This window comes from Pseudonaja textilis, chromosome 4 (assembly GCF_049901715.1).
Source record: "Pseudonaja textilis isolate UNSWEBS1 chromosome 4, rPseTex1.2, whole genome shotgun sequence".
In the NCBI taxonomy this organism is placed as follows: domain Eukaryota; kingdom Metazoa; phylum Chordata; class Lepidosauria; order Squamata; family Elapidae; genus Pseudonaja; species Pseudonaja textilis.
The window spans coordinates 45023001-45041948 of record NC_141993.1 but is presented as its reverse complement, the minus strand read 5'-3'; the positions used below and the strand labels follow the sequence as shown (position 1 = coordinate 45041948).

Here is an 18948-nt window from a genome sequence, read left to right as displayed (position 1 = left end):
ATCAGACTACATAATGGAGTGAGGAATATTAATAAATAAATATTAATACATTAATAAACCTTCAAATTAAGAGTAAACTGCACTTTATATTAAATGGCGGAAAATTGGAGGAAATAGATTAATGTCGTGTATTTTCATAGCACATTTACTAAAGATAGTGAAATTGACAAATTTTAATATGTACAATTAATAATACAAAGGTACTAGATAATATATGGTCTGTTGCAAGGAATGAGTGTTAGCTGAAAGAAACAGAGGCCTGTGTATAACAGTATGTTTCTTCTTGCTTTGTAACATAGAAGTGACTGTTAAGATATGTCAGGTCAAACATGAAAGTACATTGAATGCAATGGGAACAGAGTAAATAATGAAACACAGGTAAATATGCTGAATGAATATCAGCTGAATAAAAAAAGTGACCAATATTAGCACAGTTAAATAGTTTAGTCATAGGGAGAGATTTCATGAGTACTGAATAGCAAAAGATCTATATGAAGATGAATGGGTTAAGAGGAAGGGGAAAAGTGAGAAAATATTGTAGTTGTAGGAATGAGTCCTTCCAAAATAAAGATTATAATAAAATATAATGTATAAACTCAGTGGAAATAAAGTTAGGTTGCAAAGGTAGAACAATGGGGGAGTGTCAATATTATTTCTGTAAATTAGTTTTGGCTAATTTATTGCATTTTCTTACGCCATGGATTTTATTAGTTTGGCTTACTATTTATCATTACCTTCCTGCAGGTTTCATAATATTGCTTTCTCCATGATAAATATTATAATGGATATGCATATATGAATGTAGATTGAAAGCCAGTTTGCTTTATGGCTCAGATTTGAGATTTGGACTTTAACTTTCCAATTTATTCCACCATCATAATTTCATTTTCTCAGAGGTTGTTTTGGTTCTATTAACTATGGCAACAAATACAAATTTACAGTTCATGCCACCAAAAAAGCACTGGGATAAGCTCAAGAGAGGGGAAGACTGATGAAGAAATTCCAAATAAATCTCCAATAATTAGATATTTGTATGTATGTGCATGTATGGGTTGCTTATTTTGAGAAAGCTGATTCCTTTTTGCTCCATTTTATTTATTTATTTATACAAATTGTGTCAGAGATGATGCTGGAAGTTGTACAAAAATTGAAAGCTAAAACATAAAAACAAACAGCTTTGTTCATAAAATAAAATACATAAATCATACTATTACACATGGCTGATATTATAACAAAATAAAAGCTTTCAAACCATGAAGACAAATGGGCTCAGTTAACCTTCTGGCCCAAATGCCTGAAGGAACATTCAGTTCTTTAATGATTTTCAAAAAGCCAATAGTGCTAGACTCATTCAGATCTCCAGGGGGATGCTGTTGTAGAGGATAGGCACAACAACAGGAAAGGCCATTAATTAGATCAAAGGTAATCTATTCAATTTCAGAATTGGAATTAAATGAAATAAATACACTTTAATATTCATGGAAATCATTCCTTCAACATAGCTGTTTTTTCTGGAATGTTATTTTGTTACGCCTCTCAAAATCAGGCAACACTAAATACATTTACATTATTACATTAAATATATACATCAGATACATCAGATATATACATGCTTATTTTTTATATGACATAAATATTAAGCCAGATTTATAACATTTTATTGTGTGGATGTTGGCTGCAACTCCTCAAGTTAAACCAAGGCACTAGCTACCTAATCCAAGGTAAACTCCTGAAAGTTACATAATTCTCCATGTTCTCCAACATTTATAGTATATATCAGAAAGACATTTTCCCCATTATTTTATTCCTTTTTATTTTTATAAATTGATCGCAAGGGTAGTAGAAGAATTCTCTTACTCTTCTGCACATATGCATCATATGGCATTAAAAGAGGTGGACTGCAACAATAAAAAGAAAGCAAAGAGACTATCCATTCTCCAGTAAATATTTTGTATGATTTACAAGATTTCAGACAAACCCTTCTAGGGAAGAGGCAATGGTCTCAGAATTTGGGAGCCAGCCAGAAAAAAGGAGGAAGTTGAGAATGACTTTTTCCAAGGTTGACATATCTCTTCCAAGTTCAACCTCACTAATATTCTATCTCATGTGAGACCATTTGTTCAGGACCCATATTGTTGTGATCTCTTTAAAGGAAAGGGTCAAGGTACACCTGTCACTCTTTCCATTTGGAAAGAGTGACAGATGGTACCTTGACCCTTTCCTTTAAAATTGCCTGAACACATTACCAAAAAGAAGTGCTGTGGTCAGGTTTCTTTCATTTGACAGGAAAGAGCTGGAAAACTGACAACAAAGCAATGTTTATTTGTATGTCTTTGAGAGAGGAAAGAATAAAGTGATTAGTGTTTCTAAGTGAATAGCTTGTGGTAGAAATTAAAAGATGGATTTCCCATTGTTTGATTCCTTTTTAGAAGGGATCCTACCCATGATATAGAAAGAAATTCAAATAGTGTGACTGGCAGCCAACATTTTTGCTGTGATATATGAATATAAAAATAATATTAAGTTAGGCAAGCAAATTACTTTTCATCAAACACACTTTTCAAGTCAAAAATAAACTATCAGCTACACGTTAATGTTAATTTGGGCATTGTCAAAAATAAACCATCAGCTACACGTTAATGTTAATTTGGGCATTAAGAAGATAATAAACCACTGGGCATCAAGGATACTTAGAAGAAAGCAACATCCTAACAGAAATGTTCTTAGACTCCTTGTTTAACTCAAGAATGTTATTATTTTCACCACTATTGCTTTACTCACTGTATGTTAACATGCATGTGCCAAAACAATTTTGAAAACCTGCTACATTGATTAAATGTATATTGTAATTTGCATAACACCCTAAAGCACCTCTTCCAGCCTTTTTAGGTTTATCTTATTGCCCCGGTACAAAAATAAAATAAATTCTGCTTTTGTATACTTGCAGGCTGCACACTGTTCCTAAATAAAACATTTGTTAAGTGAATTTTGCCCCACTTTATCAACTTTCTTGCCACATTTATTAAGTGAATCCTGGAGTAATTAAGTTAGTATGATGATTGTTAATTGACTTCCCCATTGTTAAGTAAATCTGGCTTCCCCGTTGACTTTACTTGTAAGAAGACCACAATAGGTGATCACATGACTCTGGGAAATGGCAACCCTCATAAATATGAGACAATTGCCAAGCATCCTAATTCTGATCACATGACCATGGGGATATTGCAATAGCAGTGTGAAAAACTGTCATAATTCAAAAGTCACTTTTTTCAGTGCCATTGTAACTTTGAATGATCACTAAATGAACTGTTGTACAACTGTTCATTTACATTACAACTGTTAAACTGTTGTAAGTCAGGACTACCTGTATAACAATAAAAATTGCATAAAATTAGTGGTCAGGAGGCTAAAACATATGAAGAATGGTTACAGGAACTGCGTATGTCTAGTCTAATGAAAAGAAGGGCTAGGGAAGACATGATAGCAGTGTTCCAATATCTCAGGGGCTGCCTCTGCGAAGAAGAGGGAGTCAACTATTTTCCAAAGCACCTGAGGGCAGGTGCAGTGGGTGGAAGCAATGGGGGAAACTAATCAAGGAAAGAAGCATCTTAAAACTAAGGAGAAATTTCCTGACAGTTAGAACAATTAATCAGTGGAACAACTCCAGAAGTTGTGAATGCTGCAATGCTGGAAGTTTTTAAAAAGATGTTGGAAGTTGTGTTGGGTTTCCTGCCTAGGCAGGAGGTTGGACTAGAAGACCTCCAAGGTCCATTCCGAGTATTCTATTCTATTCTATTCTATTCTATTCTATTCTATTCTATTCTATTCTATTCTATTCTATTCTATTCTATGACCCTTAAAAAACCCAAGCACAATTCTGCCCTAAAGCCTGAGAAAGCAGCTAATTTTTCCATTATTTTCTGAATGTCATTGAGGTGGGATCCAAATGGATTTCTGGAGGGATGCTGTTCCAAGAGAATAGGAATTATAACAGAGAAGGCATAGTTCCTGGGTTCCAATGAATAATACTATTTTATGAAGGGAACAATTTATCCTGATAATGCTATCTGCATTCTATTCCATGGTTAACCACAAAAAATTAATATAGCAAGTCCATTTGCTTAGACAAATGGCTCATTTCTTGCAATCTTATTGCCCTGACTCATGAGGGCTATCTGTGTTGGACAAAAGTGTTCAAAATATGCATTTCTTTTTCAGCGAGAAGAAAAAATAACCTCATTTTCATATATAATCTGTATAATAAGAGGGTTTTCCCTTTCCTCATGCCTAAATCATCACTTACTATGGTAGGAAGCAATGATCTGGTTTCTTTTTCAATGTTCGAGAACAGACATTCATTTTTCAGTGAAAAGAAAAATAAGTTCATTTTCATCTCAAACATTTTAAAAAGTTACTTTAAAAACAAAAACAATTGTGGGGAACGAGGCTATGTCACTGTATAATAAGAGAGATTTCTCCTCCCTCATGCCCGTAAACCATCACTTACTAGTAGGCAATGAACAGGGTTCCCTCTCAGATCTGTGTCCGGGGCCTGCAGCAAATGCCAGTCTCGGCCTTTGTTGTAGGTGATGAAAGTTTTTACTTGGTTGTCAATCTTCTTGTTAGCCAAGAACATTCCCTTTATCCCTGCTACCTAGGAGAAATTGACATGGCTGAAAAACAAGATAAATTTGACACAAATTGTGTGTGCATTTGGTACCTGTCAAATTTAGCTTTAGAACCAGCATGCAGAATGAATATGTAGCAGGCTCCGAGGTAAAAATTGCATCAAAAGATTTCTTACTTACCAGAGGTTAGGAAAAAAAAAAATAAGATGGAAACTGCTGTGGATTCAGACAGGTTAGTAGAAGGCATTGCAGGGTTGAACATAAAAAAAAAAAAAAAACAGCGTAGATTTTGATGAGGTGACTCGGACAAAGCAGTCACAATCATCTGAGTTTTATTTAAGCTTGTAGATGGTAAAAAAAAGTGTGTGTTTTTTTGAATATAAATTCTACACCTTCATATAAATCATGCTCACCTGTGTTTGGGTATCTTGGATATCTGTGTGTGTATCTCTCTCTCTCTCTCTCTCTCTCTCTCTGTGTGTGTGTGTGTGTGTGTGTATTTTTATGTCTGCATTTGGGATCTCTTTGGGAGAAGGGAAAGTATCAGTTCCTTTGAAGGGGATAATATTGCGCACTTCCCAGAAAAGCCGTTTTTGCTAACTTTATTATATAACCCCAATTCCAATCTTATACAAAAGTTTGAAAAGTATAATTACAATAGTTGCAGAGTAGATCATACCTATCTTGTTCTTTTTTAGTTGTGGATCAAGCCTGGCAATGGGCAGAAACCAGACTTGATAGATCACCTTTTTCAGACACATAAAGGAGAGAGGTGAGCTCTCTTTATCCTATTAGATCTTTCAGGGGTGTTTGATACTATCAGTGGCATTGTTCTGGCCCACTTGGAGGGTTGCAAGTAGAGATGGCACTATTTTGCAATGGCTTCACTCCATTATGAATGGATGTATAGTTGGAGTTGCTATACAAGGAAAAGTCAATGCCAGCGCAAACACGGGCTTCATGTCTGCTATTATTTTAGATCTAGATGGGGATCATTCTCTTTCAGAAGAAGCAGGTTCCTCACTTGAGGGCTCTTCTGCTCTCCTGGGTATTACTTGACAGTTGGTGTCTATAGTCAAGGAAACTTTTACATTGGCTCCAAATACAATTCAAAGTAAAAATGAAACCTAAATAGTTTTATATGTTTATATGGTTATCCAGTTTCAATATTTAAACTGCTTGCTTGCTCAATTTGTAAATGTGAAAGTAAAAAGCTTTACTTTTTTCCCTCATTTTGATGTTAATTTACTTTTAACCAGTTTTTATAGATTTGTTTTTATGGTTTGATGGTGCACATTGAATGTTTTATTGTAAAATAATTTTCACCAAATTGAAAGACCTAGTAGGAAAAACAACAATAGAATCTTTCTGCACAGCATTAGTTATTATTTTATTTATTTTAATAGATTCTGGAAACTCTTTTTTCATAAATTTGTCTGATTCTTCCTTAACACCACTGTATATAAGGAAATATATCCAGAGCCACTTTTGCCTCTTATTATATCTTGTTTTATCATGAATTGTCAAACGGTCATCAAGTCTTATATAGTAATTCTAATTAATGCAATGGAAAGAAGCAAATGACACAATTTTTCCCATTAGAAATGATAGCAAACAACTGATGATAAACTTTCACAATCTGATATTTTCCTGTTATGTTGGTGTGACATTTCCATAATTCCAAAGGAAATCAAGAATGTACAGGTTAGGAGAAATGGTCCACAAATTTTCAGAACAATTCATTTCACTGAGAATAGAAGTGGAAAGGATAAAGGAGAAGAAATGAAAAATAACTTTCATTCATCAGAAAAGGTTGACTTTGTTTATGTGTTTAAAATCAATACTCCAATATCTCTAGTTTCCCTTAAGATCAAATAAATCTTTTGCTTTTTTACCCAATATTTACAGCAGCATGAGATTCTGCCTTTGGGTAAATTGCTGCTTCAGTGAAAAAGTAAGTTGGGTGGGACAGACTCCTTCCGTCTTTCAGCAGGAAATTTCTGATTACTACAACCTAAACTGCTTTCTTGACATGGCTAAAAACTCTCAAAGAGGTTTTTTTTCTTTATAGCCATTGTTGTTTAATTATTATTCAACAGCTATGTATGTTTTAGAAAATATTACGAGTGCTTAAACTTCAATTATTAAAGTCTAGCTTTAAGGAAGGTGAAAGGAAACAGAAAATGAGGACATATTCTAGGAAAGGCAGTACAAAGATTTCTGCTTGATCTAAAATTTTGATGGGATACCAAGCAGTTTTAATTAGCATTTGGCAGCATATTATTATTTTTTAGGATTGTAGGTAAGTAATAAAAGCATACACATACTTTTCCATGTTAAAAGTAATGAAATCTGGAAATTTAAATTTGCACCCTTATTTCAGATAATAGCCCCATATAAAGAAGTTATTTCACATTTGCTAAAATATAATACACATGTTTACTGAATGCTTACTGAAGGCCAGAAAGAAAGGTCACAAATATGTGGTAAAACTATAACAAAAAACCCTGAAGCACTGATCTATACAAAGGTACAGTGATCAATGTAGAATTGTAACTTTTAGCAAATAAAGTTATGTGTGCCTCAGAAAGTATTGTCAATAACAATGTTCACTGAGTAGACAAAATACAAGCAAAACTGCTTAAAATCTTGCAGCTGGTGCTCTTAAAGTACTGAACATGAAATAAGGAAACTTAGGCAAAAGATTGTGACAAATCTAAACAAAATAATAATTGCCTAGAAAGATACAGATTATTAATGGAATGGTATTCTTGCTTGTATAATGTCTGTAAAATTTGTATCATTTAAAAATTTGAATGAAGAAAATTAATGCCTTTTAACTGTCATGCTGGATAAAATTATTTTGAGTACCTTACTTATTTTGATAAGTAAGAGGAACATATCATTCAATAACAGATTAAAAAAGGAAAGCACTGATAGTGAAGTATTTCGCATACATAAAGAGGAAGCAATATTAAAACTTTGGAAAAAGTCTTGAAGTTCGCAAAATGGATGGCAATTAAAAAAAGAGATCAACAGGATCTCTGAAGCCTATATACCATTACTGATATCATGAGCATGAGAAGAACTTATTTACTGAAAGACAGTTCTTGAGTGTGATTGTCCATCAAAGTGTTGGAAGTGACTAAATGATTAAGCAATAATTATAACTAAAAATCATGACCAAAGAACATTATGACATGGGAATCTTGAATATAGCCCATGCATATTTTAGTACAAAAACAAAATCACTCCAATGTTATACTGTATTTAAAAACTGATTTTTGTTTTTTTAAAAAACTTTCCCTGTTAATAGTTAATAATTGGGTAGAGTATCTCAAAATGCTTTAAATAGAAAAGATGTCTTCACATATAAGTGATGTCTAAAGTGAGTATATGGACAGCAGAGTCATGTACAATGGCACTACTTCTTTGCAGATTCAAGTATAGTTTTCCTTTAGATCTTCTGGATGAACACCAGAACTTAAGTGGGGGCAAGGGCAGAGTACAAGGAAAACAAATATGTAGTGAGCAATGCCACTATACCTAGCCTCATCTGTAACAAACATCCTTACACACTTGTTAGATATGCCTCCAAATAGCTCTTTCAGGTATGTGTATTATTAAAAAGTAGCATCCCTACCCAAATGTGCCTCTTAGTGAAAATGGTAGAATGAATTAAAAGGAATGGCTCATTATAAATCAGAATATTCATTCAAATATTCAACAGAGAGTCAAAGAGAAAAAATATAAAGAATAAAATAAATAACCCACCCATATTGACATTTATATGTCTTACACATATACTTATTTTCTATCTTTTCTACTTGATCAACTGATTTTTTTCCTCTTCCTGTTCTTTCTCTTCATTTATTCTTAAATGCTCATCATTCATAGCAATCTTAGCAATTGGCCAGAGCAATCAGAGTGAAGGAAATGGTTTCTGCCAAGTTCAATGTCAGCCAATATTCCTTCTATCTAGGCAATCAACAGATGCGACATGACTAGTCTGATCACATCAATTTCAATCCAGACTGCTATGAATATCAGCTTAATAAAACAAAGGCTTTCTTTCTGTCTTTCCCTTTCTTCTCCCTCCCTCCCTCTCTCTGAGCTATAGGACATCTTTACATAATGCAGCGGAACCACTACTTAATCTGATGGTAATAGAAGACAACAGCTTTTCAACAACTTGCCAAAGCTCACAGGGGATTAATATATCGTTGTGAAAGAAAGTTTCTTCACTGTAGTCAAGAAATGCCCTGCTTATTCACCCACACTTGTCTGCTTTTAAACACTGACCTTTAAGACTTCTACAGGTTTACTGAGAGTGCTTGCTATTTATAGATGCTCAAAATAGGATGTCAAGACAATCAGTCTACCAAAATTTCTTTAATGTTCACAAAAGTATCCTTTCAAATACTAGGTTGGTGGGGAAAGTAAAATGGTAGTCTTTATTGTGCATGTAGGTAGACTCAGGTATGACTTTTCTTCAAAAAAATTCTGGATCATTTCTAGAGTGTCTGAACAATGAAACATGGGACCCGTGCTCAGTTAGATCCATGCCAGTACCTCATGCAGAAGTAAGGAGAGAATTAGCGTACTTAAGTAACAAGGTAGAATAAACAACTCTGTAAGTTTGTGCACGTATATTTTTGGCCTACCACTCATCAACACATGAAAACATTTTCAATTTTTGTTTTAGGTGAAGAAATGTATAAGTGTGTAGAATCACTTCATGCAAATCTAAATGTTTAAGAGCTGCCTATATATTCAGCAGTTAAATGCAATTGATCGGAATGTGCTTTTGTCCTGTCTTAGGGGTGAAGGTAGAGGTGAGTGCTGATGAAAGTTATCTACAGATGTACAAATCAACATCAGTACTACAATTGTGCACTGATATGTAATATTGATATATAATACTGATTGCAAAGATGAATGTAACTTCGGGGAAATATTATTTTGTATATTCTTTCCTTGTAGAGATTACATTACACATCCAATTAAATTTCCAGTTACAGATCAGGGACACTTCAACCTTAGCTAATGATTTCATGAGATGAAAATACATACTGTTTTCACATACCTCATACAGGTCTATCATCACATTGCCTTCTAGGTCTCGACTACTTTTGACATTTTCTAAAGCCAGGGTAAAGTAAATCCCCTGGGTATCAGAGATGTAAAGGTTGTATGTATCATTCTGGTTCCATTCCTGAACTGCAGCAAACACTTGATTCTCATCAGTGCTGATAACATGCATGTCCTGAGGGAGAAAGCACGGAAAGACATTATGGTTGGCATTTCATTTGTCACTGTTCCAAGGACAAGCAGGGTAATCCTCTAGAAGCCAAACTCACAATCATTATTGAATCTAATCAGAAATCCAAACCAATTTACTTGCATACACACATCCATATTTTACAGATTCTTTGTTCTGCTAATATATGCAGAGTTATAATGAAATGAAATCACATAAGTGAGCATGTATATTAGTCATTGTATTGTATAGCAGTAATGAAAATGAGTGTATTTGTTGCACAAAATGTCAAAATTTACAGTTAAGACTCTTGTTGCATTATGGATGGGGATTTTCAAAAAAAAAAAAAAATCCAATCTATTGTATTTAAAATTGAGAGTAAATTCACGCCTTCATAAACTTGATGTTGCTTTACACCACAGCTGTGGAATTTAATTGTAGTCCATTTCATTTAATTTCCTATGCTACTGTAACTCATAAACATTCTTTTTTTAAAACAAAGTTCTTAAAAACTTCACAGTATGGCATTATCTTGTTATCACCCAAAATATAAGTCTACATTCTCCATTTTTGATTAGTCCCTGCCTGCTTTTTACATTTATGTATGTGTATACATATCTGTTGTGGCCCCGATTTCTGAGCCTATGCTGTCAGAGGAAGAGGACCTGGAAGATGAAGAGGAGGAACTGGGAATGCCTTCCTCCCCGGGACTTTCCTCCCTGATAATGCCTCAGGTTCCATCAGACAATCGAGAGGAACAGCCTGAGATTAATCAGGAGGCAGGCATATCAGAGCAGCCCCTGACAGGGAGTAAAGAGGAAGAGTGTTGGCTCGATCCTAAGCAGCATCATAGGGAGAAACATGAGCAGAAACATAGGAGGTGTGGGAGGGTCAGAGAGTGAGCTTTGAGCCACACCCCACAGGGGATAAAAGTGGGTGTGTTTTCTCCTGAAACTTTGTATGGGACAAAGTTTAACCTTACTTCAGATTTTCTTTGTGGACTGCCTTGTGATTTTCTGTGAATAAAATTTTATTTGCTATCAGTTCGGACTTGGCAGGCAGGACATGTTGGAATGCCAAGAATATTATCAGTTCCAAAGAATTAACTCTGTGAAGTCCGAGCCAGCTTGCCTGCCTGTGTTTGTGTGAATTTGTACTCTTTCATCTTTTCGAAAAGAGGAAAGGCAAGACAGACACATATCTATGTTTTATTTCAGAAACTGTGATGATAGAAGGAACAAAACTGTTACAGAATCAGGTAGTCCTGCTAGAAATACCTTGAAACCTCCTCCCAGAGGTGAGCAACAAAAACAGACCATAAAGTGGATGTGTGGGGTCTCCAACAATGCTATGTTGACAGGCAGTACTGTGTATCTCTGTGCTGTGATTGAATATTTGAAGTAAAGTTTACCAAACTTTTATGATCAGTAATCTGCTGCAAAGACAAAGAGAATAGGCTTTGTCATAAGATGAGCCAAAACCATCAGGCATAGATCATACTACCCAAGAGTCTGTATGCAATAACCCACCCCCTACCCACCCCCCAGAAAAAAACCTCAGTGACAGTCCTGTATTTACTTTGCTGGGAGATTGAGGATGCATTGTTTAAAATAGAAAGCCTTAAGCCTTAATGAACACAGGCAATGTACGTTCTGCACTTGGTTGAGTTTGTGCTCAGAAGTTAACTTGGGCTGAATCTAATTTGTAACCAGATGGGAATTTAGCAAATGGAAACTCACTTGCTTCATGGTGTGCTTGTCAGCTCCTGGGGTGGGGTGGGGCACCGTTTACTGACAGGTGCTGGTGAAGAGGAGATTACCTTTACCTGCAAGATTCTGATTCTATGGTTAATTCATGGGCTCAAAGAGATGTTCGATAAACAGTTGCCTGTCTTCTTCTCTTGCCACCTTTCAATACCTGCTATACTTGGAATATCTGTCAGAGCTGATAATAAAAGTGAAGAGAGATGTTTCTTTCTTCTTGAAATCTCATAATCCCATGGAGCAGCTTTGGATGATTACAGGCAGTACAGGGGAACAATGATTTTTGAAGGAATCAGAGTCTCCTATTGTCAAATGCAGAATGGGCCTGGAAACTGTTGATCTGGGAAGGGAGATATGTCCTCAGCAACCTAAAATGGTTAATGAGATCTGACCAATTGCCAGATCCTGACCACATCATTGACTATATCAAAGAGGCACTATAATTTTTTATAGAGGCATGATTGAGATTATTTTAATAAACTGCATCACTGGTTTGGTGGCAACAGTGCCTCAGATAGGAAGTCCATATAGAGAGTGGTAAGAACAGTGGAGAAAATTATAGGAAGCTTGCTTCCTGTTATTCAGGATTACTGTTTATAAGTGTTATGTGCTTTTAGCTCATAGCATTGTTGGAGACCCCACACATACACTCTATGGTCTGCTTTTGTTGCTCCCCTCTGGGAGCAGGTTTCAAAGTATTGCTAGCAGGACTACCTGATTCTGTAACAGTTTTGTTCCTTCTATCATCTGTCTGGTAAACTCACAAGATTTGTTTTTCTTACCATGTACATTTATACATCCAAACTAGAATGTGTTGTTTCTCTGTGTCATATAATATATGTGTGTATACACTTACTTACTTACTTACTTACTTACTTACTTACTTACTTACTTATATTTTTGTCATGTTTATGTAGTATATATTAGAGATGGTGATCCTTTGAGAGCTGTATGCAATGAAATTTCATTTTAATGTATGCTGATTAATGTACATTTAAAGTGACAATAAAGTTATTCTAAGTCTGTCCTAAATTGTTAGCAAAACAACATCAAAAGATGAAAGACAGCTGTTGATAAAACAACTAAAGATATGTCCAAACTGCCTCTGGGGGGAAGAAGGGATGTTAATGGGGCATCTTTGTGTAGTGGTTAGCAAGATGTGAAGTTGAGCTCTTATAATCATAATTGGATTAAACAGTTTTATAATTGGCTCCACCTCTCTGTTAAGATCTTATATTTGCAATTTGAAGATAGTGAAAAAGCAAGGAGAAAACAGTTTCACAGTTGCAGAGTTTGGTGGTTCTACTGTATAGATGACCTAGTTCTTTCTCTCTTCTAGGTGTATTCAACCAGTTTTGAGAAGCAATACTTAGTATTCCTGGTAGTTGTGATTGTACATTGTTTATCTGCCACTCTTTCCACCATTCTTCTTCTTGTTCTCAGTCTATATTTTACTAGGCAAAAGAACTGTCAGCAAACTTGTCATGGACAACAACTGCTACTCAAGTGCACTACATAATAACGCCCTTGTTCTTTCTGTCAGATTCAGCAATTTGTCTGTTGTTTCTGCTGGGCAAATCACGCCATGAAACATGTTTCCCACTGACATAGAGGAGTTAAGTAGGAGAGAAGGCTGGGAGAGGGAGATAAAAGGCAAAAAAGAAAGGAAGAAAAGCAGGTTCAAATTTAATGGGTGTAACCCCCAGCCTCCATCCTGACAACAACCATGATGGCTTTGTTTTAAGCCTGCCTGGAAAAATGTGGTATCGCTAGCCCTGAAAATGTCCCAGCCTCAGCACTGAAGGACAGTTCACATTAACATGCAGCACATTTATCTGACCTTTGCACTTTCCTAAAGAGGAAACAAAGTACAATATTATGTGCATCATTTGAATTGGGCATATGAAAAGAACTAAAGTCTTATGCTTTCTGAATCACCATGAAATTGCAAGTTCCCCTTTGCTCACTTGATATGGGGAATGTAAACTTTTTGAAAATTTAATGAAGGCAATCTAGGATATAATTAATTTAGCTGTTGAAACTGTAGGTTATTTTGAGAGTTTGTTTTTTAGAGAAAGAACTCTCCTTTTTCACTTTTCTTCCCTAGCATACTAGTTTATGTTGCCCTGATAACTTGATTAAAATGATTCTTTCCATAATTACAGAAAATGTACCTTGTTTTCTCCCTCTCAGTCTCTCTGTGTGTGTGTCTCTGTCTCTGTCTGTCTCTCTGTCTCTGTCTGTCTCTTATGCTAACCTACTTCCTTATTCCTTATTGTTATGAAATGACTATGTAAAATTATTTTGGAATGTTATTGTCTAAGCAATCTAATATAATTTTTTTTAAAAAGTCAATTAAAACATAATATTGTATTGATGTTATCAACTTAAAGACAAGTATCTTGATATACAAGCTATAAAACAATCATTATTTATTTTTACTTGCAGACAATTAGTTATGTTCCCTTGGAAAATGGCTGGTTCACATAACATTCTTAATCTGCTTATGAAATTTATACTCTGGTTTGCATTGAATCATAGACTAATCAATAAGCTATGGAGAAATAAAGCCAAGCTATGACTGATTGTATAAGTAAAGCCAGGGGATTATTAGTCTTTCTGATTAAATGCATCAATCCAAATAGACTTGGGAAAAAAGATGGCCGACAATGTTGCAATAAATACATTTATTCTAGGAGTTTACTTAATTAACAATAGCTCTTTAATGGTAGAAAGAAAGCTTCTAAACTAGGTTAATTGATACGAATAAATTTGACATAGTTCCAAATATTGTGATAAGAACCAATATTTGATTTCTCAGTGCAGTTTTTTTTTTCAAATTATTTTCAAACTAAATACAGTGAATTGGAACCCAAATATTTATAGAAAGTTTTATCTCAGAAACTTAAAACAGCCAGTGTTGTAATGAAACATTTTGCATCTATTTAACATTTTCAATAGAAAATCATATATTTGTCAGATAATGTTAAGTGATGTATTGTATACATAACTACTTTTGTGTTTGAATCTTTCTATTGAATTATATCTGTACAACTTTATTATTTGTACAGTACCAAGAGCTGAAACTAAACGTATACAGATGCTACATTTCTTGATGTTTGTTATAGTTTGAGAGTGATAGGCATATCTAAATGCCAAAGTACCTGGCACCAAATAGACCTCTTTATATGCTTATCATTCTTAATCCAAATCCATGGACTAAATGAATGATAATAGCCAACATCCATTGACAGGAGTTATTATGCATGATAGTCTTAATGAGGTTTGCAAGTCAGCATTTTCAAATGCTGCTGCCTGATGCCTAGAATAATTATTTCACTATGACCACATGAAAAGCATCATATTTTACTATTTCCTTTTACCTAAACCAGTAGAAACATCAAGACAAGAAATCCAGAGAAAAAGTTACTTTGTCTCAGTAGTAAAATTCTATACTAAAATCCCATAAGCTGCTATGGTACTAAGAACCCTTTACAGCATTGATTTTATTTGGAGAAAGTAATTGAGCTGAAAGAGATTAAAGACTCTCTACCGATAAAAGGCCGTGCTTGTTTCATTTCCTTTTGACTGTGTTGTGCTTTGTTCATTTTTAATAAAGGCAGCCACCTGCTTTGATAATAGCATCCTAAACACGCTTTTCTCACTGTGTCTCCGTGCATACAGATTTAGAAGCTCATGCTTTGAAGTTGTGTGAGCTTGTAATGAAGCACCTTGTTGCCTTAAATATTACCCTGCAGGTGGATTTAACATCGGCTGCTCCTTGAACAAGGTGACAGAGAGGGACCCTTGGGGCTCGTTAGAGAAAGCATTATCCTACTTCGGAAAAAGTTGCTTAGAAGATATTTAATTCAAATTACTTCTATAATGAATTATATTAGCTAATAAACGCTCATGCACAAAGAGGGAAGAAAGATATTTTTAGTTATTATGGGCCTGCATAAGGAGGCATAAAATTATTCCACCTTGTCTATGACACATGGGGAATGTTTTGCTCTTCCTTTTGGTTCCTTTTACTTTCTTTATTCTTTGCCAATTTAAATTCCAGATACTCTAAGCAACAGCCTTTTCAAGATCAACATTTCTAAATCCTCCCAGCCAATCAATACAATCCAATTAGGTAAAGTAACAAGTACCATATTAAAAATATCAAAATTACTTATCTTTGTATTTAGGAAAAGGTTTTATGAAGAACTTGAAAGCAAGAACATATCTAACATTTCCTTTCATCATTAAACTCATTATTTTAGAATGTATCTATTGTCATTTGAAAGGAAGGTTGGGGGAAAGAGATCTACAGAAAAAAATATATGATTTTGTTTTCTGTCCACCTTGGCTTATAATGTAAATCATTTAATTTTAAGTAAATATAATCCCAAAGAGCTATTTTTCACGTCCACCTAAAACCAGTAGGTGCATGGGAAGATGGGAAGACCACATTCCCACCCTTTATCCTGCTTTTTTCTAACCATGCACCCAATCAGCTGACAGAAAACCTCTTACCAGCAGTGGTCTTTGAAGAAAAAACAAGGGAGCAACTTGGATGAGTGCAAGCAAGGTAGGGCTGGTTAGATGGTACCAATGAGAGGTATCACCCATCATTGGTACCATGTAACCAGCCCTACCTTGCTTGCACTCATCCAAGTTGCTCCCTTGATTTTTGACATACCAGCATGGGGAGCAATGGTACAGTGTTCCATGTAGTCCACCACTCCCTTTATTCCACTCATCCTATCAAAGTGGCCAAGAAGTAAAAGGACAGTCAGCAGAAATGCTTCACTGAGTCCTACAAGGGAAATGGCATGAGTCTACATTATATGTGGAAAGAATGACCCCATGGATTATGGGTTGCACAACATTATATTAAAACAGCAGAACCTACTGCTAGATAAGACACTCCATGATTTCTATGTAATCTAGAAAGTGCCACTTAAGAGAACCACAACAGGTGAGTTTTGTGACAACAGATACTGTAGACATGCAGATTATTGTCTTTCTTGGAATAGTACCACAAGGGGACTACTTTTAAATAGAGATGTGACAGATATATGCCATAAATTGGTATCATAATGGGCTTTTGAAAAGCTCAGGTATGATCTTCTGTCATGCGATTATATATTAAGGAATGGCGATCCATATAATTTGTCTTTCAATTGCTTAATTTTTGCAGAAAATTTATTTGTTGAAATATGTTCATTATATTCATAGAAATTACTTACAGAAAAGTATGTTTTGGAGTGTTTGTGTTATTAGACAGTGCATATATATATATATATATATATATATATATATATATATATATATATATATATATATATATATATATATATACACACTTTGTCTTTTCTCTGAGAAAACCTTGGATTATGTTTATTACTTTTTATTTTATTCTAACAGCAGTCCTGTGAGATTGATTGGCTGAATGTAAGTGACTGACTGTAAATGGTCTGCTGAGAATGGATCTTATATGGAATCTTTCTTATTATATCACAATATGTTAAGAATACTACACTAGATAAATATGAGTGATAGCTCATTTATGATAGAGTGATACAGTTGGGTCTAGCGGAGACAACCAGTTAACTAAAAAGCTTTCTCGGTGACTTTGAGCCAGTCATACTCCGTCAGCTCAAAATGTTTGACTCAGATGGGAATTCTTGTAATAGACAATGGATCAACACTCAATTGCTCCAAAAAAAGCAGGCCATGTGTGTGCGAACGTGCATGCACACGCACACACACAGAAATATAATACATTTCTTCAGAGAAATTTATGTTGAGCAGATACCAGAATCATGCTCATAAAGACAACATGGAAATAAAATTCCTTAAATTAGAAAAGATTGTAAATAAACTGATGGATGATTGCTATTGTTGTTTAAACATTTCTTAACAAAACCAAATAAAATTGCAGCTACTGGATTATGGTTTTACTAATTGGGATATGGCATTGTGATCTGGGGTTGGAATTATGGTTTTACTGGGACTATTGTTTTACCAATATGCACAAAAAAGGGCTAGATTTAAAGTGATTCATAAGGCAAGGTAATCCAAGAAGTCCAAAACTGATAAAAAAAAGTATTCTCACATTGTAATCAGGTATTATGGGTTTCAACTCAATAATTCAATTGTTTATTGAATTTTCACAGAAAACTGAAATGGATAGATGGAGATTAAAATTTTTGGAAAGTTTGACTATCTCACTATAAACTGCCTTATTCAAAATAGTCTGCATAACCTCCACTGTGGCATTTCCAAATGGCCTTTACCACATTCATTACAATATTTGCCTACAAAAGGCTTTGTTGACTTTTTAAACATGTCTTACAAATAAAAACTTGTCCCATGATGATGTGATTCAACAGAATAAGTCCTCCCATGTCATTTGACCTACCTAGGAATTCAGTCTATCCCATAATCTCTTAAAGGTGATTAATTTCTGAAACCTCTCAGTTCAAATGTTCTTAAATTTTATAACCATAACTTTTAAAACCTAATTAAGAAAGGGGAAAAAGGATCTAGTTTCAAGATGAAAGTTTAAAAACCTATATTCCTAATAGTTGTAGTCAAGAATATTGATCTCATTATGAGTGGACATCTTGGTTTCATTTAATTTCCTGTAATATGGACCTAAGTCACAACATATCAAAAAATTCAGACCTTGAATCTGACAAGCAATTTCATAAACTATGTTCCCAGACCATGTTACAATGTATCAAAACATTTTGTATGGGGAACAAAAGTCCTTAACAATCATTTTTTCTGTCCTTCAAGTTTTTTTTAAAAAAAGAAAAGCCTTGAGATTTTGTTTCCTTTTATATAAAAAGTAACACAGACTTTTTAAAAATTTTAAATGAAATAAGCTTCCTCTTGATTGATATATTTTACTAGGATCCTTTAAACGGCTATGTAATACGTGTTCTTTTAGGCTCCATTGCTAATTTTCTGTTTTTACAAAATTAGAGGCATACAAAAGTGTACTTTCTGAAGAAAAAAATCTCATTTAATTCCTTTAACTCAATGAAATATGGAAGCTAGTAGCACATCAGAAGGCCAAGCTTTTTAATAGAAAGCCTCAAAATGTAATTATTGATGAAAACGAAATACTAATTAGTAATTTCCACCAACTGAAAAAAAATCAATCTGCATTTTGAACTGATGCCCTTGAATAGCTGCAATATTGATCTTAGAGAGTATTTTGCTTGCTGCTTTAACATGTTCTTGAAAAATAAAGGGATACATGCACTGATTAAAACAATTCTGAGCAAATTGGCCACAA

General features: G+C 34.5%; 1 protein-coding gene across 5 annotated transcripts in view; it reads right to left on the bottom strand.

Annotated features, from left to right (window-relative positions):
* SORCS1 (sortilin related VPS10 domain containing receptor 1) overlaps positions 1 to 18948 on the bottom strand; it is a 452701-nt gene that overhangs the window by 74127 nt on the left and 359626 nt on the right. For all 5 annotated transcript variants that reach the window (XM_087932772.1, XM_087932776.1, XM_087932771.1 and 2 more), the window contains exons 9-10: positions 9715 to 9894; positions 4508 to 4654 (exon numbers count right to left, since the gene is read on the bottom strand). In XM_087932772.1, the coding sequence (XP_087788898.1) occupies positions 4508 to 4654; positions 9715 to 9894 (327 nt within the window). The remainder of the gene's footprint in view (positions 1 to 4507; positions 4655 to 9714; positions 9895 to 18948) is intronic.